General features: G+C 40.3%; 1 protein-coding gene across 1 annotated transcript; it reads right to left on the reverse strand.

Annotated features, from left to right (window-relative positions):
- Positions 1-987: 987 nt before the first annotated feature.
- Positions 988-14,831, reverse strand: LOC311035798 (deubiquitinase DESI2-like). Its single transcript, XM_084044253.1, has 7 exons — positions 14,647-14,831; positions 13,842-13,978; positions 13,126-13,221; positions 5,960-6,032; positions 4,708-4,801; positions 3,908-4,049; positions 988-3,333 (listed from the first exon to the last, which is right to left on the reverse strand). Exons 1-7 carry the CDS (start codon positions 14,708-14,710, stop codon positions 3,088-3,090), a joined length of 852 nt encoding a protein of 283 aa, XP_083900379.1. The 5' UTR covers positions 14,711-14,831; the 3' UTR covers positions 988-3,087.
- Between the last annotated feature and the right edge of the window lie 963 nt (positions 14,832-15,794).

Raw genomic sequence — 15,794 nt, forward strand, 5'->3', positions numbered from 1 at the left:
TATGGCAAAACGCGTGCTATGCAAGACAGTTTTGGCAACCCTGAATTTAACTTGTAAATTCAGTTTCGTGTTTGGTTTCACCCAAATGTTTTATTTTTCTTCCGGTTTCACCTATGTGCCAAATACTTGTATTCCCCATTGACAAATACACATCATGAAATTAAGCAACGATTAGCACCTGTAACATATCTCTTATTTTTCATACCAGTAACCTGTAAGCCGATTGTATGACTTTCTGTATTGTAGTGTATATCTGTCTGTCTCTTATTTGTCATCATGATTTGTGTGCCTGGAGATCTCATTTTAAACAATCTCAGTGCTTTAATTATCACATTTAGTAGACCTTGTATTGTGAATTGTACTTCAATGTAGCCTACTGTTTATCATGTCTCACTAAATAAAATACATCAATCAATCAAACAACAACCCTCGACTTCAAGTGTAGGCTATGTTATAATTGAACTGAAAATTTAGGCGTTAATGCTATGTTTGTCGATGTGCCATCTTGGTTATGGTGTTTGCAACGGTAACCCGAAAACTCCCCCCAAAACGCGCTCACCCCCACTTTTCTTTCGCGGGCAGCTCGAAAAAGCGGTTCTTGTATTCTTGTAGTTTTTTTTTTTTTACTGAGGATAAGGTTAGAAATACGTTTATGGTTAGGCATAGTTTTACTGACGTTAAGTTCAGGAATAAAGCTAGGGGTTGGCACCATTTTACCGAGGTTACGTTTAGGAATAGGGTTAGGTTTAACCGTTTAGGCATAGTTCAGTAGGAATACCGTTCCGAGGTCGCTGTGTTTTGGGGCGAGTGTTTTGGTATTCGTTTGCAGCCATACACACAAGTGCTGCTGTGTGTATGGCTGCAAACGATGTGTTGCCTATAGGCAACACATATTCTTGATCAAAATACACAAGGGTACACAATGTGAGGCGAACATTTCATTATTTTTGTTTGTTTATTCTAATACTGTATCCTTCTTGAAACTGTCTTAGGTTTGGAAAATGAGATACAAGGTAAAGATTGACACGATGCAATAGAAAAAAAACATCTGGTCTTCTGTAGAAAGTGGCAAAGAATTTGAGCATGAATACTGATCAACATATAACAACCCATTTCAAACACAAAATAATAAAAACACAAAATAACAAATGGAAATTAGGTCAAATAAGGTGACTGTGACCGATGAATTGAATACACAGGACCTTAATGGAAACCAGCCCTGAGGGCTTATCTGGGTTATCCCTTTAGCATTATTTTGTATAAATCTGTACCACCCTACCTTTTTTTTTCAAACTATTAATAAAGTATTCAATTCAAAAATGAAACAGTGCACTTTTAACACAACCACAGGTCACGTGATATCCTTCCTGAGAAAGGGATGCACAGCAACAGGAACATGTCTTGAGATCTGGTGAAAGTAATGAGATTTAAGTAACACATAGGCTATTGCTATGTGCCACACATTTTCAGTACTCACTGAAGCCACACGGAGACATGAATTGAAATAGAGAGTGGGGGGGGGGGGGGGGGGGGGGGGTCAAGTATAATAAATGGTAAAATAATCCACAAATACAATGTGTAAGGTTTCAAATAACATGTCATCCCATTTTACCTGTACTGTTTTTCTCCCTGTGAACTCATTTTCACTGTGATAAACCTACCCTCAAGACACATAAGCAAGGACATAAGTACTGTTTTTCTTTTATCAAGACCTATTCAATGTTTATACACTATGTTTCAGCGGATTCTAAACTCTAATTTATACTTTGTCGTGTGTTGTACTGTGACACCATCAAACGACTAAGCATAAATGAGGCTTAAGGCAGGTGCATAAATATGAGCAATGAGCACAGGGAGTATTAGTAATGTCATTTAAAGGGCAGTGCTGATGTCATTCTTGTAGCCTAAGGCAGCTCAGTCTCTATTGGTGCATACACAACCCTGTCTCCCATAGGTAAAAACAAGACAGAAGAGTAAACCACCTCCCAATAAGGTGATGTGCCAAACAGCTCTACTGATGATGAACTGTTAAAGATGGTAAAAGTGACTCTGACAGTGCTCACCCAGGATCATATTCTGGGGATACGGGTACATTTCTTGGCTTGAAAGTTACAGCACTATAATACAGTATAAAGATCACTTGAATAGAAAAGTTAGACAAATATTGTAATAGTGCACAACATCAATGTCTTATTCATTGTCAGTGGAGCTGGTTGGTTCTCTGGTTTCTAGCACTGGGTCTGGTAAAGTTTACAAATAATGACTGTGCTTTAAGGTGAAATAAAAATATTTGATCATCTATGACAGAGTGAGTGGGACATTACTTAGGAAGCTATGGTCCAGTTTTCATTTTCAAAAGAGGTCACAGTTTAGATCAAGGTAATGAAAAGGTGGCAAAAAAACTGAACAATGTTTTCAGAAGTGTGGAGATTCAACTTAGTCTGGATTGTTAATAGTTATGCAAAATGTCTTCAACGTGCAACAATTTCACAAGTTCAAATGGACTCAAGAAAATCCCATCTCTTCCCCTAACCCTCTAAAAATGGCCAAAGTAAACAACTAAAGCTCCACACAAGGGATACAGATTTGACAATATCAACTGAAGGCCACATAGAGGTCATCTGAACAAGTACTTGTTGAAATTTTAGCAGGTTAGCTGTTCCTGGTAACATCACTATCAGTAGTCTCAGTTATCTATCTATTCTACAAAAGCAGCTCTGGAGGCAGGGCGGGGAAGAAGGCTGACAAAGGTTTCAAAGTCACAATAATACTTAACTACAAACTTCAGACCTGCAAGTAACTCTTGCCAAGTCGGAGCCATGCGTCACAGTTCAGGACCCAGTTGGTCTAAATGTGCCCCCATCAACCTGTCAATCACTTCCCAAAGTATGGGACACATGAAGTCTCCATCAGCAGCTCTGTCGAGAAAAGAAAAACATCTTTCTCCTGCCTCTTCACTCAGAGCTCAAACAGTATGAGGTCAGGTTGTTGTTCAAGCCCGCAAATGCCACTGTGGCAACTAACGGCAGTGACCAAGCAGGTCAAGAGGTCAGTGTGTTCAGGTGCTGTTTGGACTCGCTGACTGGCTCAGACCCGGGTGTGCCGACAGCTGTGAGAGGAGCCTGAGCCGGCCGCTGCTGCCCCCAAAGGCGAGGAAGGGTCCTCATCGCTGGACTCAACCTGCTCATCTTTGTGTAGGCCGAGGCTTATGTGGCTCTGGAGGGCTGCTGGAGTCAGCCACTCCTTGGGCAGGCAACTCTGCAGGAAAGGAATGCAGGAGCTGAAGTATGCCAGGCGGTTCACCCAGCGTGGGATCTCCCGTCCACACAGCAGCTAAAACAAACAAAACAAAAGATAAATGACATCAGAAAAGGACAAAGAAGTGCATTTACTAACCGGGTGCTAGCAAAGGTCAGGGTTATTTTTAATTCAAATGTGAAGCCTTTCAACAAAGCGCTTTAAAAAAGGTGTTCAGTTATTTATTTAATTTTAAGGTAAATGTCAAAAGATAGAAAATGGGGAAACATGTGTACTGATTTGCGTGATGTTTGGACAAAATCTGTTGCAAAAATCGGCCTCCTGGTGGCGCTGTAACAGGCCGATCTGAGAAATGTGGGGCAGAGGTTCTGCTCTGGCATCAAGGGAGTGTGTGTGCACAGTTTCACTTTGACTGGGCCAACGGTGCCTGAGATTAGCTGTTCACAGACAGGTGGACGGACGGACGGACAAGGGCAAAACATAGACTCGGCCACGCCTTCGGCCTGGCGGAGACAAAAAGACAGGCGTCTGAATTTACCCCAGAGGATGGATGGATGGATGGATGGATCTATATATCTATCTAACTATCTTTCTTTCTTACTTTCTACTATAGAATAGGGACGCTAAGTTTCAAGTGGTTAAGACAGACCTCAGACAGCGAGGAGGAGAAATGATTGCAGTTCTTGTGCATTAGATGGTATGCGTTGCCCTTGAACTCTTTGCCCAGTTCCTCCATGATTTTGTCTATGTCTTCCTCTGTGAAGTCTGTGGTACCCAAAGCTATGGCCTCCCTGTTAAAACACAGATACGTTCAGTTATCAGTAGGCTATGGCCTCCCTGTTACAACACAGATACATTCAGTTATCAGTAGGCTATGGCCTCCCTGTTACAACACAGATACATTCAGTTATTATCAGTAGGCTATGGCCTCCCTGTTAAAACACAGAGATATTCTGTTATCAGTAGGCCAGAGTTCTCTGTGATTGTATGCATTGGTGGGTAAAAGTGGGTAAAAGTTTCACATTTGTATTGCAATTTACAGAGCTAAAATGTTTTCTTCTACTTTGCCATAATCAAAACATGATTTATAAACACTGTGGTTATATTTATTGGGGTTTACATGTAAATACTGGGGGAGAAATCCTGATCTTAACTTCTCTACAGTATAGTAGTATATCATGTTCAGTATACATCTGCTGCTGTGCTCATGCCCCATTATATCTTACCTCAAGTACTATGTGTACAGTAAATACGTAGATAATTTGTTTGTTTCTTTGATTGATCTCTCTTCCCCCTTGCACCCCCCTTCTTCTTCCCTTTCTATGGAAATAACAAAACGATAGAACTTGCACAAAAACAAATTTCACCCACTTTTTTTTTTACTTCTGTAAACCTGTGATGAGACAATAAAGCTGATTCTGCAGTACAAAGGAAACGGTAAGAACTCACTTGAATTTGAAAGTCTCTCCTAGTTCAGTAGCATTCCCAGGGTTTATTTCAAAGATGCCACTGAATGGGTATGGATGTCCCCCATATGCAAATTCTACATTAGAAAAGGATGAAAATGCAAAATACAGGTTAACACTCAAAATGAAAGCACTCAGCTATTGTAATTAAAGAGGAAAAGCTAATGAAACATTGCCACACAGCTCTTATATCGTTAACCCAGGCTAATTATAGTTCTTTCTTCTCTGTATTTACAACTATATAATGAGCTGCAAGGAAAATAGTTGGTGTACAATTATAGATAGAAACATACAGCACTGTTTCTTTCTGTTTCTCACACACTGACACCAATCTGGGAACCCATCGCCAAATAAAAAAGGAAAAACAGCGCCCTCTGCTTTACTATTTTACTTAGCTCTGGGAGGAAGTCGACGTAGCACACGTGCGCAAGGAAACCGGGGTTTTGGTCTGCCTTCAGCCTTTCACTTCCGGTGGTGCGACTATGTTTTCATTCCCACTAACAATATTTCTACACGGAACACTAACACCACTTCTCCCAGAGAACATGGATCGTTTTGGTTATTAGCCCACTTGTTTCTATGATGAAAGAGCGAGTTAAAATGTGAATATCTGTCCGTGGTTTTGTCTGCTCCGAGGACGCTATTGTTAAATTAGTTTTGGTTTGTTTCTAGTGGGGAAGGATCGGTACACACGTAAATCCCGGCCACTACATTTGATTGGGTAAAGCGCGGCCTGCTTCCTGATCTGAAGGCACGCCCACTTGTAGGCCAGTGCGTACGCGATATGACGAACACCCCCCCGACAGATTCAAACGCAGAGCAGAATCTGTTCTTGAGAGATTACACTGACACAGACACACACATGCCCCCCCCCCCCCCCCCCCCCCCCCCCCCAGTGATGAGTCAATCCCCTGGATGTGATGAGAATATTTTATTCCACATCCTATAACTAGACTAGAGTTAATCTGTGTGTGTGTGTGTGTGTGTGTGTGTGTGTGTGTGTGTGTGTGTGTGTGTGTCTGTGTGTCTGTGTGTCTGTGTGTGTGTGTGTGTGTGTGTGTGTGTGTGTGTGTGTGTGTGTGTGTGTGTGTGTGTGTGTGTGTGTGTGTGTGTGTGCATGCGCCTGTGTGTATCCTGAGCTCAGACATGATAGAGAGGTCTGACTTAGGCCTGCTGTGAATGTGCTTTGCGAACCTATAATCAGATTTTGTACACATAAGGACCCTCCATCTTACCTCTGCCATAAATCTCTATGCCTGAGTGGAAGACTCCAATTCCCAGATTGGAGGTATACTCGTTTATCCAGTACTGGAAAAGGGGAGAGAATGAGGGAAAATAAATCATTCAAGGGTGAATAGTATGTTTATGGCCAAAGTATGATGCACAATGCAAAGGTCTGTGAAGTATTCTGGTGAAAAGGAGAGAATGAGGGTTAGAGCAAACGATTCCCAAAATATGAACCATTCCTCAAAAGAAAATTGATTCAGCAAAAGAACGAGGGGCCAGCTCAAAGTACTGTGGTGTGTGTAATTACAACGAAAAACATGTTTATTTGAATATTGAAAACTGAAAGGGATAATACCTTACAGATTGTGTAGCCTAATAGCCGAATAAATTACACTTGACAAGAGACAAATCAATATCTATAACTTCCTGCCCACTCATAAATCTTTTACCACACAATTTCCAGTCTCTGCCTAAAAGCATTTCTGTTCATCTCCCTGTTAATGACAAATTACAAAACAAATGCTACTTTTTTCTCCAAGCAGAACAAGTGAGCACCTGTTCTTTAAATGTAGACAAAATTGGTGATGCAATGGTAGTAACACAAACACAGCCCTTCTGACCCCACATGACAAGTATAAAGACAAAATAAATAACATAATAAAAGAAAAAAAAACAGGATATTCACAAAAAAGGGGCAACTCTTTCTCCAAGTGGAGCAAGTTCAGTTGCACACAGGATATTGGTGATGCATATGGTACTGTAACACGGCCCTACAATCCCCAACCCCCACTAAACGTCCTGCACCCTTGTAGACAACCCTGAGGAAATGTGTTCAAAGCTATCCACATACCCCCCAGCTGTCCCCTATTAATAATAGAACAAGTTTCCTGGCTCTGATACAATAAAAGCACATCTCCACCTCTCTATCAACAAGGTTTTCTGGTTTGCCTGTCATTGGCTTCACCCCAATGGCTCACGTCTGACAAAAGGCTTCTAGTTAAGCTGATTTTAGTGAACCCCTGGAATATGAATGGAATAAGCATTAGCCTGAGTTACTTTTAAAATTATTTAATAAAGCAAAAGAGAACATGAAAGTCGAAGGGTGTTTATCATACAGTAACACGTACTGTACCTGTTAGTCTGAATGAAATAACAAGCTGTCAATCATACTGATGTTTTTTAATTAATGAAGAAGGAAATGATAAGGCCCCTACATAAAACTTCTCACATAAAATGTTTCTTCTATATCACTGCGCAAAGCACTGTCACAAGAACAAATGAACCATTAAAAAGACAAGATGACTCAAATGCTGACAAGCTACCAATCAAATACAAATGTACCCCTCTGATAGCACTGGCATCTAATTCCTGACACTATTATTCATATTTTCCAGTTGCTCTTTGGCCTATACCAACTATGCTTTGTGCCCCATCCCTCTTATCTTGGTGAAGGCATGTTTCACAGCAACATCACTGTAATGATCCATGCGGTCCTGGGGCCTATGCAGATATGCCATGCCCCACTGCACACATCTAGCACTCACTCACATTGATTTCACATTCAGGATGATCACCTCCTCATGTTTCCAGCTCCACAAAAGTCATTCTCTGTCAGTCCTTCAGTGTAATTCTTGGGTAGAGCCTGGCCGTTATCGGCTTGGCTGATATATCGTCCATTATTTGACTTCTTTGATTACATCTTTGAGGACATTTATGGGTTACCGATTGGCTCCATTGATAACTTGATGTCCTCCATAAACTATTGACTATCAATTAGTTGAATTCTAACAGGTTCCTATAATTGCTATTTTAGTTATCCAACAAGTTGTATGAATGTATTTATTATTGATTTTATTTTTATGTATGTCTCTGTGTATTTTATATTTCCTTGTTTCCTTGTTTATTAAAGTTAAATGTTATTTTCATATATTGAAGTTTATATAATTAATTTTATTGCGTTTATTTTTGTTTATTTGCTTATCATTTAAATGTTCTCAATTATAAACATTAATCAAATCTACCAAAAATCGGTTAAAACATTGGTAATCTAGAGCCACATTGGACCCAAAAATTTGGCCTACTGACACACTTATGTCACTTGCTGCCCTCACATGATCCTGTTCCTGTTCTGTTCTCTGGTCGCAATATTCACTATAGCCAGCTTCCATATGAGGTGGCTTGAAGATATCAAGGAGACACAGCACAGTGTTCACAATTGCTCCTGCCAGCATGGGTGTATGAGTGTACTTGACTTGTATGTGTACAAGCATGCAATTTTAAGCTAGTCATCCTAAAAAATGTAGTATTACTAGCTGATTTTAAATCTCAGTTGAGGTTTAGGGTAATGCACTGTGTAAAACACTGCTATGTGTGTACTGCTGTATGTGCACATTTACACAGGTATATCGTATGAGCTCAATCGTGAAATAAATTGTGTTGAGCAAAACAAAAATGCAAGCAGAATTGCTTGATGCATTTCCTCAGTGTAAAGGTGCAAGCAAGCAGAAAACAAAGTCCATTTTCAAAAGACCACATATTGATTCAGGAGCAAAAAAGTCAGTATTACCTGACTTTTATCAAATCTCTGAAAGATAAAGATATGGACTTTTGAAGGATTTTCTCAACCAAGAACAAGCTCCCTATAATGCTTTAAAAATCCAGTCAGTCTGTATGGTTCCACTTGTTTTCCAGACACTGAAAATCTCATTTTCAATGTATTCTTTTCATCTGTGTCTTTATCAGTCAGAGCAACTTTCGGTCATTAGTCTGTGCATTTAGAGCAATACATTGTGTATGTTTCTCATGGGGTGATGTTCTAATCTACAGCATGTTCCCATGTGAAACACAAGCAGTGGGTACACGACTGAATGATGACCCTTGTCCCTGGCTTGCTGGTCGGTGTCTCTGTGTATTGTGAATCGTGCATGTGAGACAAGATGAGAGCACCCTGCACAGTGACAGAGGTCAAGCGGCCGTAGGAGACTTGTGCTAGCTACACTAACACAATGCCCTGTCTACAAGGAGACAGTGGGCAGGAAGAGCATATGGAGCTTCACTTGGAACTCAGAATATGCAGACTATTATCTGTCACAACTGATGTCAGACATAAGCAATCCAACCTCGTCCTCTATACTACTTAACCTGTTAGTGCAGAAGGCATTCATTTAGAGTTGGAAAGATGTGACAGTGATCCACACGTGCAATTTGTTGTTGACCATAGCCTACCCTATACTACTTTGTGAAATACTTTTCACCAATGTGACTACAATATGTGAATACATTTTTGGCATGGGTTGCTTCAGAGAGAATCAAATCAAATCACAGTAATCACACACATTATTTAGGACACACACATATAAAGCTCAGTACATACTCCTTTGTGTGAAATCATACAAATCAAACTATGTGTGTCCTGACCTACAGAGCACTTATAAAAAATAAAATAACTGTAAACAGGCGTCTAAACACAAACAGGAGACTATGCTAGCTGACATGTGTGTTCACCTTGTGATTGTTGGCTACTCTGTAACTAAATGTTAGTTACACATTTCTAACTGTGCAGATGTGTGGAATGTTTTAGTCCATGGCATCACCTCATGTGAGTATATAACCAAAAAGAATTTAGCACAGGATAACGCCTTACTTTGATGGTGGTACTCAGATTTTTTACTTAAATAAAAGTATCAATACTACAATGTAGAAATACTCTGTTACAAGTATAAGTCCAGAATTAAAATGTAGGCTACTGAAGTGTTGGTATCAAAATGTACTTAAAATACCGAAAGTAGCCTACTCATTATGCAGAAAGTCCCATTTCACATGTTTTCAGATGTATGAAATGTATTAAAATCTTTTGAAATTAGCCGATCTACAAGCTCACAATGCCTAGCATCGCAATGCATTGTGAGCTTGTAGATTGCCTATGGCCAAAATGTATATAGGGCTGAAGTGGTTAATGCATGTTTTGTAATAATGATCAAGATCTACAAACTAACTAGTAACTAAAGTTTTCAAATAATTGAAGTGGAGTAAAAGTACAATATTTGCCTGGGATGTAGTGGAGTACAAGTAAAAGTACTGGAATTGGAAATACTCCGTAAAGTAAAAAAAAAACACCTCAAAATTGTACTTAAGTACAGTACTTGAGTAAATGTACTTAGTTACTTTACACCACTGCTTACCATATCATACACGTTAAGGATGACAGGTTCATTGGCCATGGTTTAATCCTGAGAAGGAAAGGCAAACGTCCCACCCTCGACGTTAAGGTTGTCGCACCCCAGACTCCTCTGTGACAGAAGGAATGGACATCAGGATCCTGAGGAATGAAACGAGCACTTGGTTGGGATAGAAGCTGCCGATTCCCCCTCTAGGAGAGCAACTTGGAATAGTTTCTTTTTTTTGTGGTGTAATAAATGCAAAAGCCAGCAAATCTGGAGGTAGAAAAGACAACGACTAGCAAGATGTCAAAGAACCATTTTTGGCTGTGCTAGTTGTAAAAGGCGATCAGAAAACTCCAATCCCAGCAAAGGCCAGCGAGTTGCAGCACTGAACGCAGCCCATCTTCTCGTTTCCAGGAAAAATGTGAGAGATCTGTCCAGGCAGGGGGGGGCGGTGTTGCCAGGCCTATTTTATAGCTATAACTATAAGCCCTCGAAAATGTCGTATACAGCGATGAAACGTCGAATCACAAAAGAACAGCAATTAAAAACTTGATCCAAAAAGGGGACATTATAGGCCCACAAGTGTTTGAATCTCGAGCGGAGACGAGGCGGCTTTCACCGATATGATCACTTTACTCTCATGGGCGTCCACGTCCACTGGGGTGAAAAGGCGATGAGAGTGGACCAACTGAATACGAGCCATTTTAGACGGAAGATGTTATTGTTGCAAACAGTCTAGATATGGGATATAGGTCTGAACCAGGATCATCATTGACCAAGCCAAGTTCACTAGCATCTCCGGACTGGACTAGTGTTGTGGCCCGCATCCAGTTGTTTTAGTACACGACTCCGCGACATTATTTCCATTCCCTCTGTCTCAAGTTCTCGCAACAAGCAGTTTGTTCAACTCTGGATCCTCTCGATTCGTTTCCTAAAAACGTATTTAAAACGTGTTCGACTCTTCCATCGCTCCACCACAATCGTGCTATTCTCGCCAACAGTGCCTCCCGCCCCCTCCCTCCCTCTCTGAAAGAATGAAGCATTGGATTACATCATAGCTGCCTGGGAGGCAGACAGCATCCTCCAACAGATGATGGAGAGGTGGGGTTGGAAGGGGGTGGGGCTGTCATCAGGTAGACCGCTATTATCACAAATATCCTTGTTTAACTAATAGTACACAACTACTTCAATCTTAAATTAACATAATCCTCAGGTAATAAAAGCAAATTAATTAATTGATATAAGACCTGGAGAACTATTTATTTCGGTGAGAACAAAATAAATGTAGCCAATCTGTTAATAAAAAGATAGGGACAAAATAAATTAAAGTTAATGAATTGCAGCACAAGCAGGCATATTCAACATGAATACTTTAATAAGTGCTTGGACATCAAACACATAGTATTTGCATAATTTAGTTCTGATAATTCTTCTTTGAATAAGTATTCACAATGCCAGTGAGCAAAGTGACATGGACTGCATTTACATGTGAACTCTGCAAAGAACATTATACATTTACATCATGACAGCAATTTTGCAGATTGATGAAAAACATGGCCTGGGCAAGTACATGCAGCACTCAACCAATTAATCTATGGCATTTTTTTGGAAGAGTTAGTGATTTTGGTTAGTGCAAAACATCTTATATTCAGAACATAATTGACTATTTGTTCCAGACATCCCCTCATTTGCAATGGAGTGGCTCAAAATGACTTGATATTAAGCGGTTAGTTCTTTGACATTTGGCCTTAACATTTCACCAAGTGAATAACCGACTTCCCTTTATAATAGTATACAACAAACTTACTGTAATCATGTTAACAAAAGCCCCAAACTGGGTAACATTTTAAAATGTAGCCAAAAGCCAAAGCGTGGACTACTCTGTTTGGCCCACATATGTTTACTGGTCAACAAACATCCTCAGTGACTGTGATAACTAACCACACACAATCAAAGCAGTTCTCATTATGGCAATTCCATTTTTTGATTAAACATACATATGCACTTTGGATTCATTAGTGTAGCTGGAACAGGGCTGATAACAGACAAGCAAACAAATTCAGAGAAATGCTCAATGGCTTTTCATTCTGAATATGACAAGGAGCAACTTCAACCAAAGAAAAAAAGAAATATGGGGCTTGGAATAGCTGAAAAGGCACTTGGTACCACCATTATGAAAAACTATGTAATTTGTCATGTGTCAGTATTACAGTATAATTTCTTCAACAACGCTGTGCAATAAAGCAGAATGATAATCATGCCTCATCATGCAAACCTGGACCTCAAAACACAGAAATTGCAGTGCGTTCAACTTCTCATTCAAACAGATCTTCCATTCAGTCATGAACGTAGAGAGGGACTGAACACAACACTGTCTTTCAGTTTCCAGAAGCATGGGTGAGAGCCTGACTCAACCCATAGAAAATATACCACTATTCAGCTGCATATCAAGTTTGAAATAAACGGATGGCATCTCCATTCAGCGCTGCCTGTTCAGAGCACAGCTCTGGGAAAATGTGAAATGTACATCCTTCTTTATACAGTCACATAGTTAATAATTATACATTAAAGTATATTCTCTGTGATAAGAAAGCAAGGTTTTGCATACATGGAGGGATAGGCAGCTAGGATTATCACATAACACATGCACACAACTTGTCTGTGATCTCAACCCCTTATAATGCTACTGTTTTTGTAAGTTTGATCCCTCTTCATTCTTTGGCCTTCAGCAAAAGTTTTTTGGTCTTAAAAAAATATCTATTGACATCACATCCTTAAAAGTGCCTCCTAAGTTGTGGCTGGAACCGCATGTAAAGGAAGGCGACGACTGCTATAGCTCCACATACAGCCAGTATTCCAAAAGAAGAGGCAGAAGATTCACTCTCTGGCTGTGATGGTAGGGGTCCATTTGAGAGCAAAGAAGACTAAAAGACACAAAGGTACATAAATAACTTTACATGAAGAAGAGATAACAATTCATAAAATGTATTGTTATCAGGGATCAAACCTACCTTCTGCAGAACACGAAGCTCCACGTCCTCCCCTGCTGACCGGAACACCTCCACTGCAGCAGCATGAGTCCGTTCCTCTAGCGTGATTCCATTTATCTACACACCGCAAAAAAAGAAGAAAAACACCATTCTTCATTGAATTGAGTTATTAATTTACCAATGTTAAAGCAATGGAATGCCACAGAAGCCACTCAGTGTGTGCTCTTTCTATCCCGTTTCAAAGCATCTTATTACAGTGCCACAAGGGGAAGTATCAGTGGAAGCCACATATACGGCCATTGGTCTTTGAAAAGAATCACATTTGGGGTGTGGTTGTGCCTGGAAGTTTCACGGTTCGATCCCCCGGGCCTGCAGGTGAAATCTTGGCAGGCAAGTCAGTGAGCAACAGTGCAACACTCTCCCATCGCTCAATTCCCACTGTTGGAGCTGGAGCAGTCTGCTGCTCAGAGACTGTGGTTGTACTGGGCAGCTCCCAGATGTGAATCAGTGTAACTGTATAAGTGTGAAGCAGGACATTGCTCAAAAGGAGCATTGGTGTGGGAAAAAACGAATCTAGGGCACAACACACCAAGCACTATAACGATAACTGTCGTCATAGTTCTGGTGTGAACTCTAGCAGCTATAACGATTTTTTATAGTTACAATATCTTTATAGTTATAGTGCTTGGTGCGGCCCATTACTCCCCATTCTTGATGATAGCTGTTAAAAAGTTTACCGCTAGAATCTTGTCTCCCTCTCTGAGTCTTCCGTCCAGTGCAGCAGCTCCATTCTCTTTAATTTTGGACACATATATGCCACTGTCATTTAGAGTATATGGCTGGTCCAAACCCCCAACAATATTGAACCCCAGCCCTGAGATAGGAAAAGAGAAATAGACAGTGATGTTGAGTTAAAGTATTGCATGCAGAAGACATAGATTCTCATTTACTGAGGCAGCAGTTGCTGATTCATCGTGTTGTATTTATCTCTGAGGATCAAAGTACAAACTGTCGACTGAATAATTCCACCACAATACTCTTATATACAGGGTGTGTGTGTATCCAAACCGACCATGACCAGTGACCACATCATTCAGACCATAAAACATTGCACAATATCCATTATCCAGGTCTTACAATTCTTGACTCAGTGCATGATAACCGTAAGCTAAAAGAGAAACTGATCCCAATTGCTCCAGTTAATAAGAAGGAGCAAATAACATCTAACTGCTCCGTTGGATTAGGAGTAAACTTTGACACTATTTGGCCTAGCAATACTCACAGAAATGCTTAGGTGGCAGTATAAAGAGCTCAACTCATAGATTGTTAATAGCCACAATGTAGCCCTCTTGGCACTTCCAATCCCATAAAATAAACCAAAACGTTTACATTAATTAATCTGTTCTTTTACTTCGCAAACCACTTGGCTTTTAGCCATTAGTGTGGCTACAGAGGCATATTAGCGTTGGTCAATGTGCTACGCAATTAGCTCGTCAGCTAACTTGGTTGTACGAATAGCTTAGGTAGCTGAATTCTTCTTACCTGCGGGTCCTCGCGTTAGTTTGATGTCCACCACCTTAGAGAGAGAGTGCATTGATCCATTCATTGTGCCAACAAGCCGGGTCACCAAAATCAGCCTTGATATTTTTTGGGGGGCCAAACTATTTATGTGAAGGTGAACTCCATTGAGCTATGGTGAACTCATGCAGGACTTTCAGTTCAGTGCCTGCTCTCTGCTCTCCTCCTCCGGTTGGTTAGAATGATAGACTTGGGACTTTACTGCCCTCTGCAGGAAGATGGCACTTCCGACTTTAATCTTGCTGACCGTTGATTGAACCAGACCAGAGAGATTAGTGTAGTGAATGGAGAGAATGCACTAATGTCACTGTGCAAGTGGTGGAAGAAGTACTCACGTTTTGTACTTAAGTAAAAGTGGCAACAATGTTGAAATACTTTGGTAGGGCGCCGCCGGGCGCGCTCCCACCGCACTTTTATTTTACCTCTGGGGCGGAATCTCTTGGAAAACATCCGCACCATGAATCCACGCATTTGCATTGACAAAGCATTGGCAAATTCCGCCCCAGAGGCAAAATAAAAGTGCGGTGGGAGCGCGCCCTTACAAATACAAGTCTGGTATTCAAAAATTTGCTTGACTAAAAGTACAAAAGTATTCACATTAAAATATACTTATAGTACTGAAAGTAAAAGTACTCATATTGCAGAATGCCCCATTTCACAAGTTTCTGAATGTATAAAAATAATTTGAAAATAGCAAATGTACAAGCTCGACTTGTAGTTCGGCTATTTTCAAATAGCTGGCTGAAGTGGGTAATGCATGTTTTGTAATGATAATAAAAATCTACAAAGTAACTAGTAACTAAAGTTTTCAAATAATTGCAGTGGAGTAAAAGTACAACATTTGCCAAGTAAAAAAATCCTCAAAAGTGTACTTAAGTACAGTACTTGAATAAATGTACTTAGTTACTTTACCCCACTGTTAATGTGGCACGAAAGCTGATCACTAGTCAGAGCTCAGTGGTACCTTCACAAACAGCCCACATCTCAATACAAACAATATAACCAATCAGTCATCAATTGCTTGTTATTCATTTATTTATCATCTTTTCACACTGTTATGTCTTTGGCAACAAAGTACCCCCCCCCCCTTTCAAACCCAAGTAATTAGTTTC

This window comes from Gymnoscopelus microlampas, assembly GCF_963454915.1.
Source record: "Gymnoscopelus microlampas genome assembly, chromosome: 20".
NCBI lineage: Eukaryota > Metazoa > Chordata > Actinopteri > Myctophiformes > Myctophidae > Gymnoscopelus > Gymnoscopelus microlampas.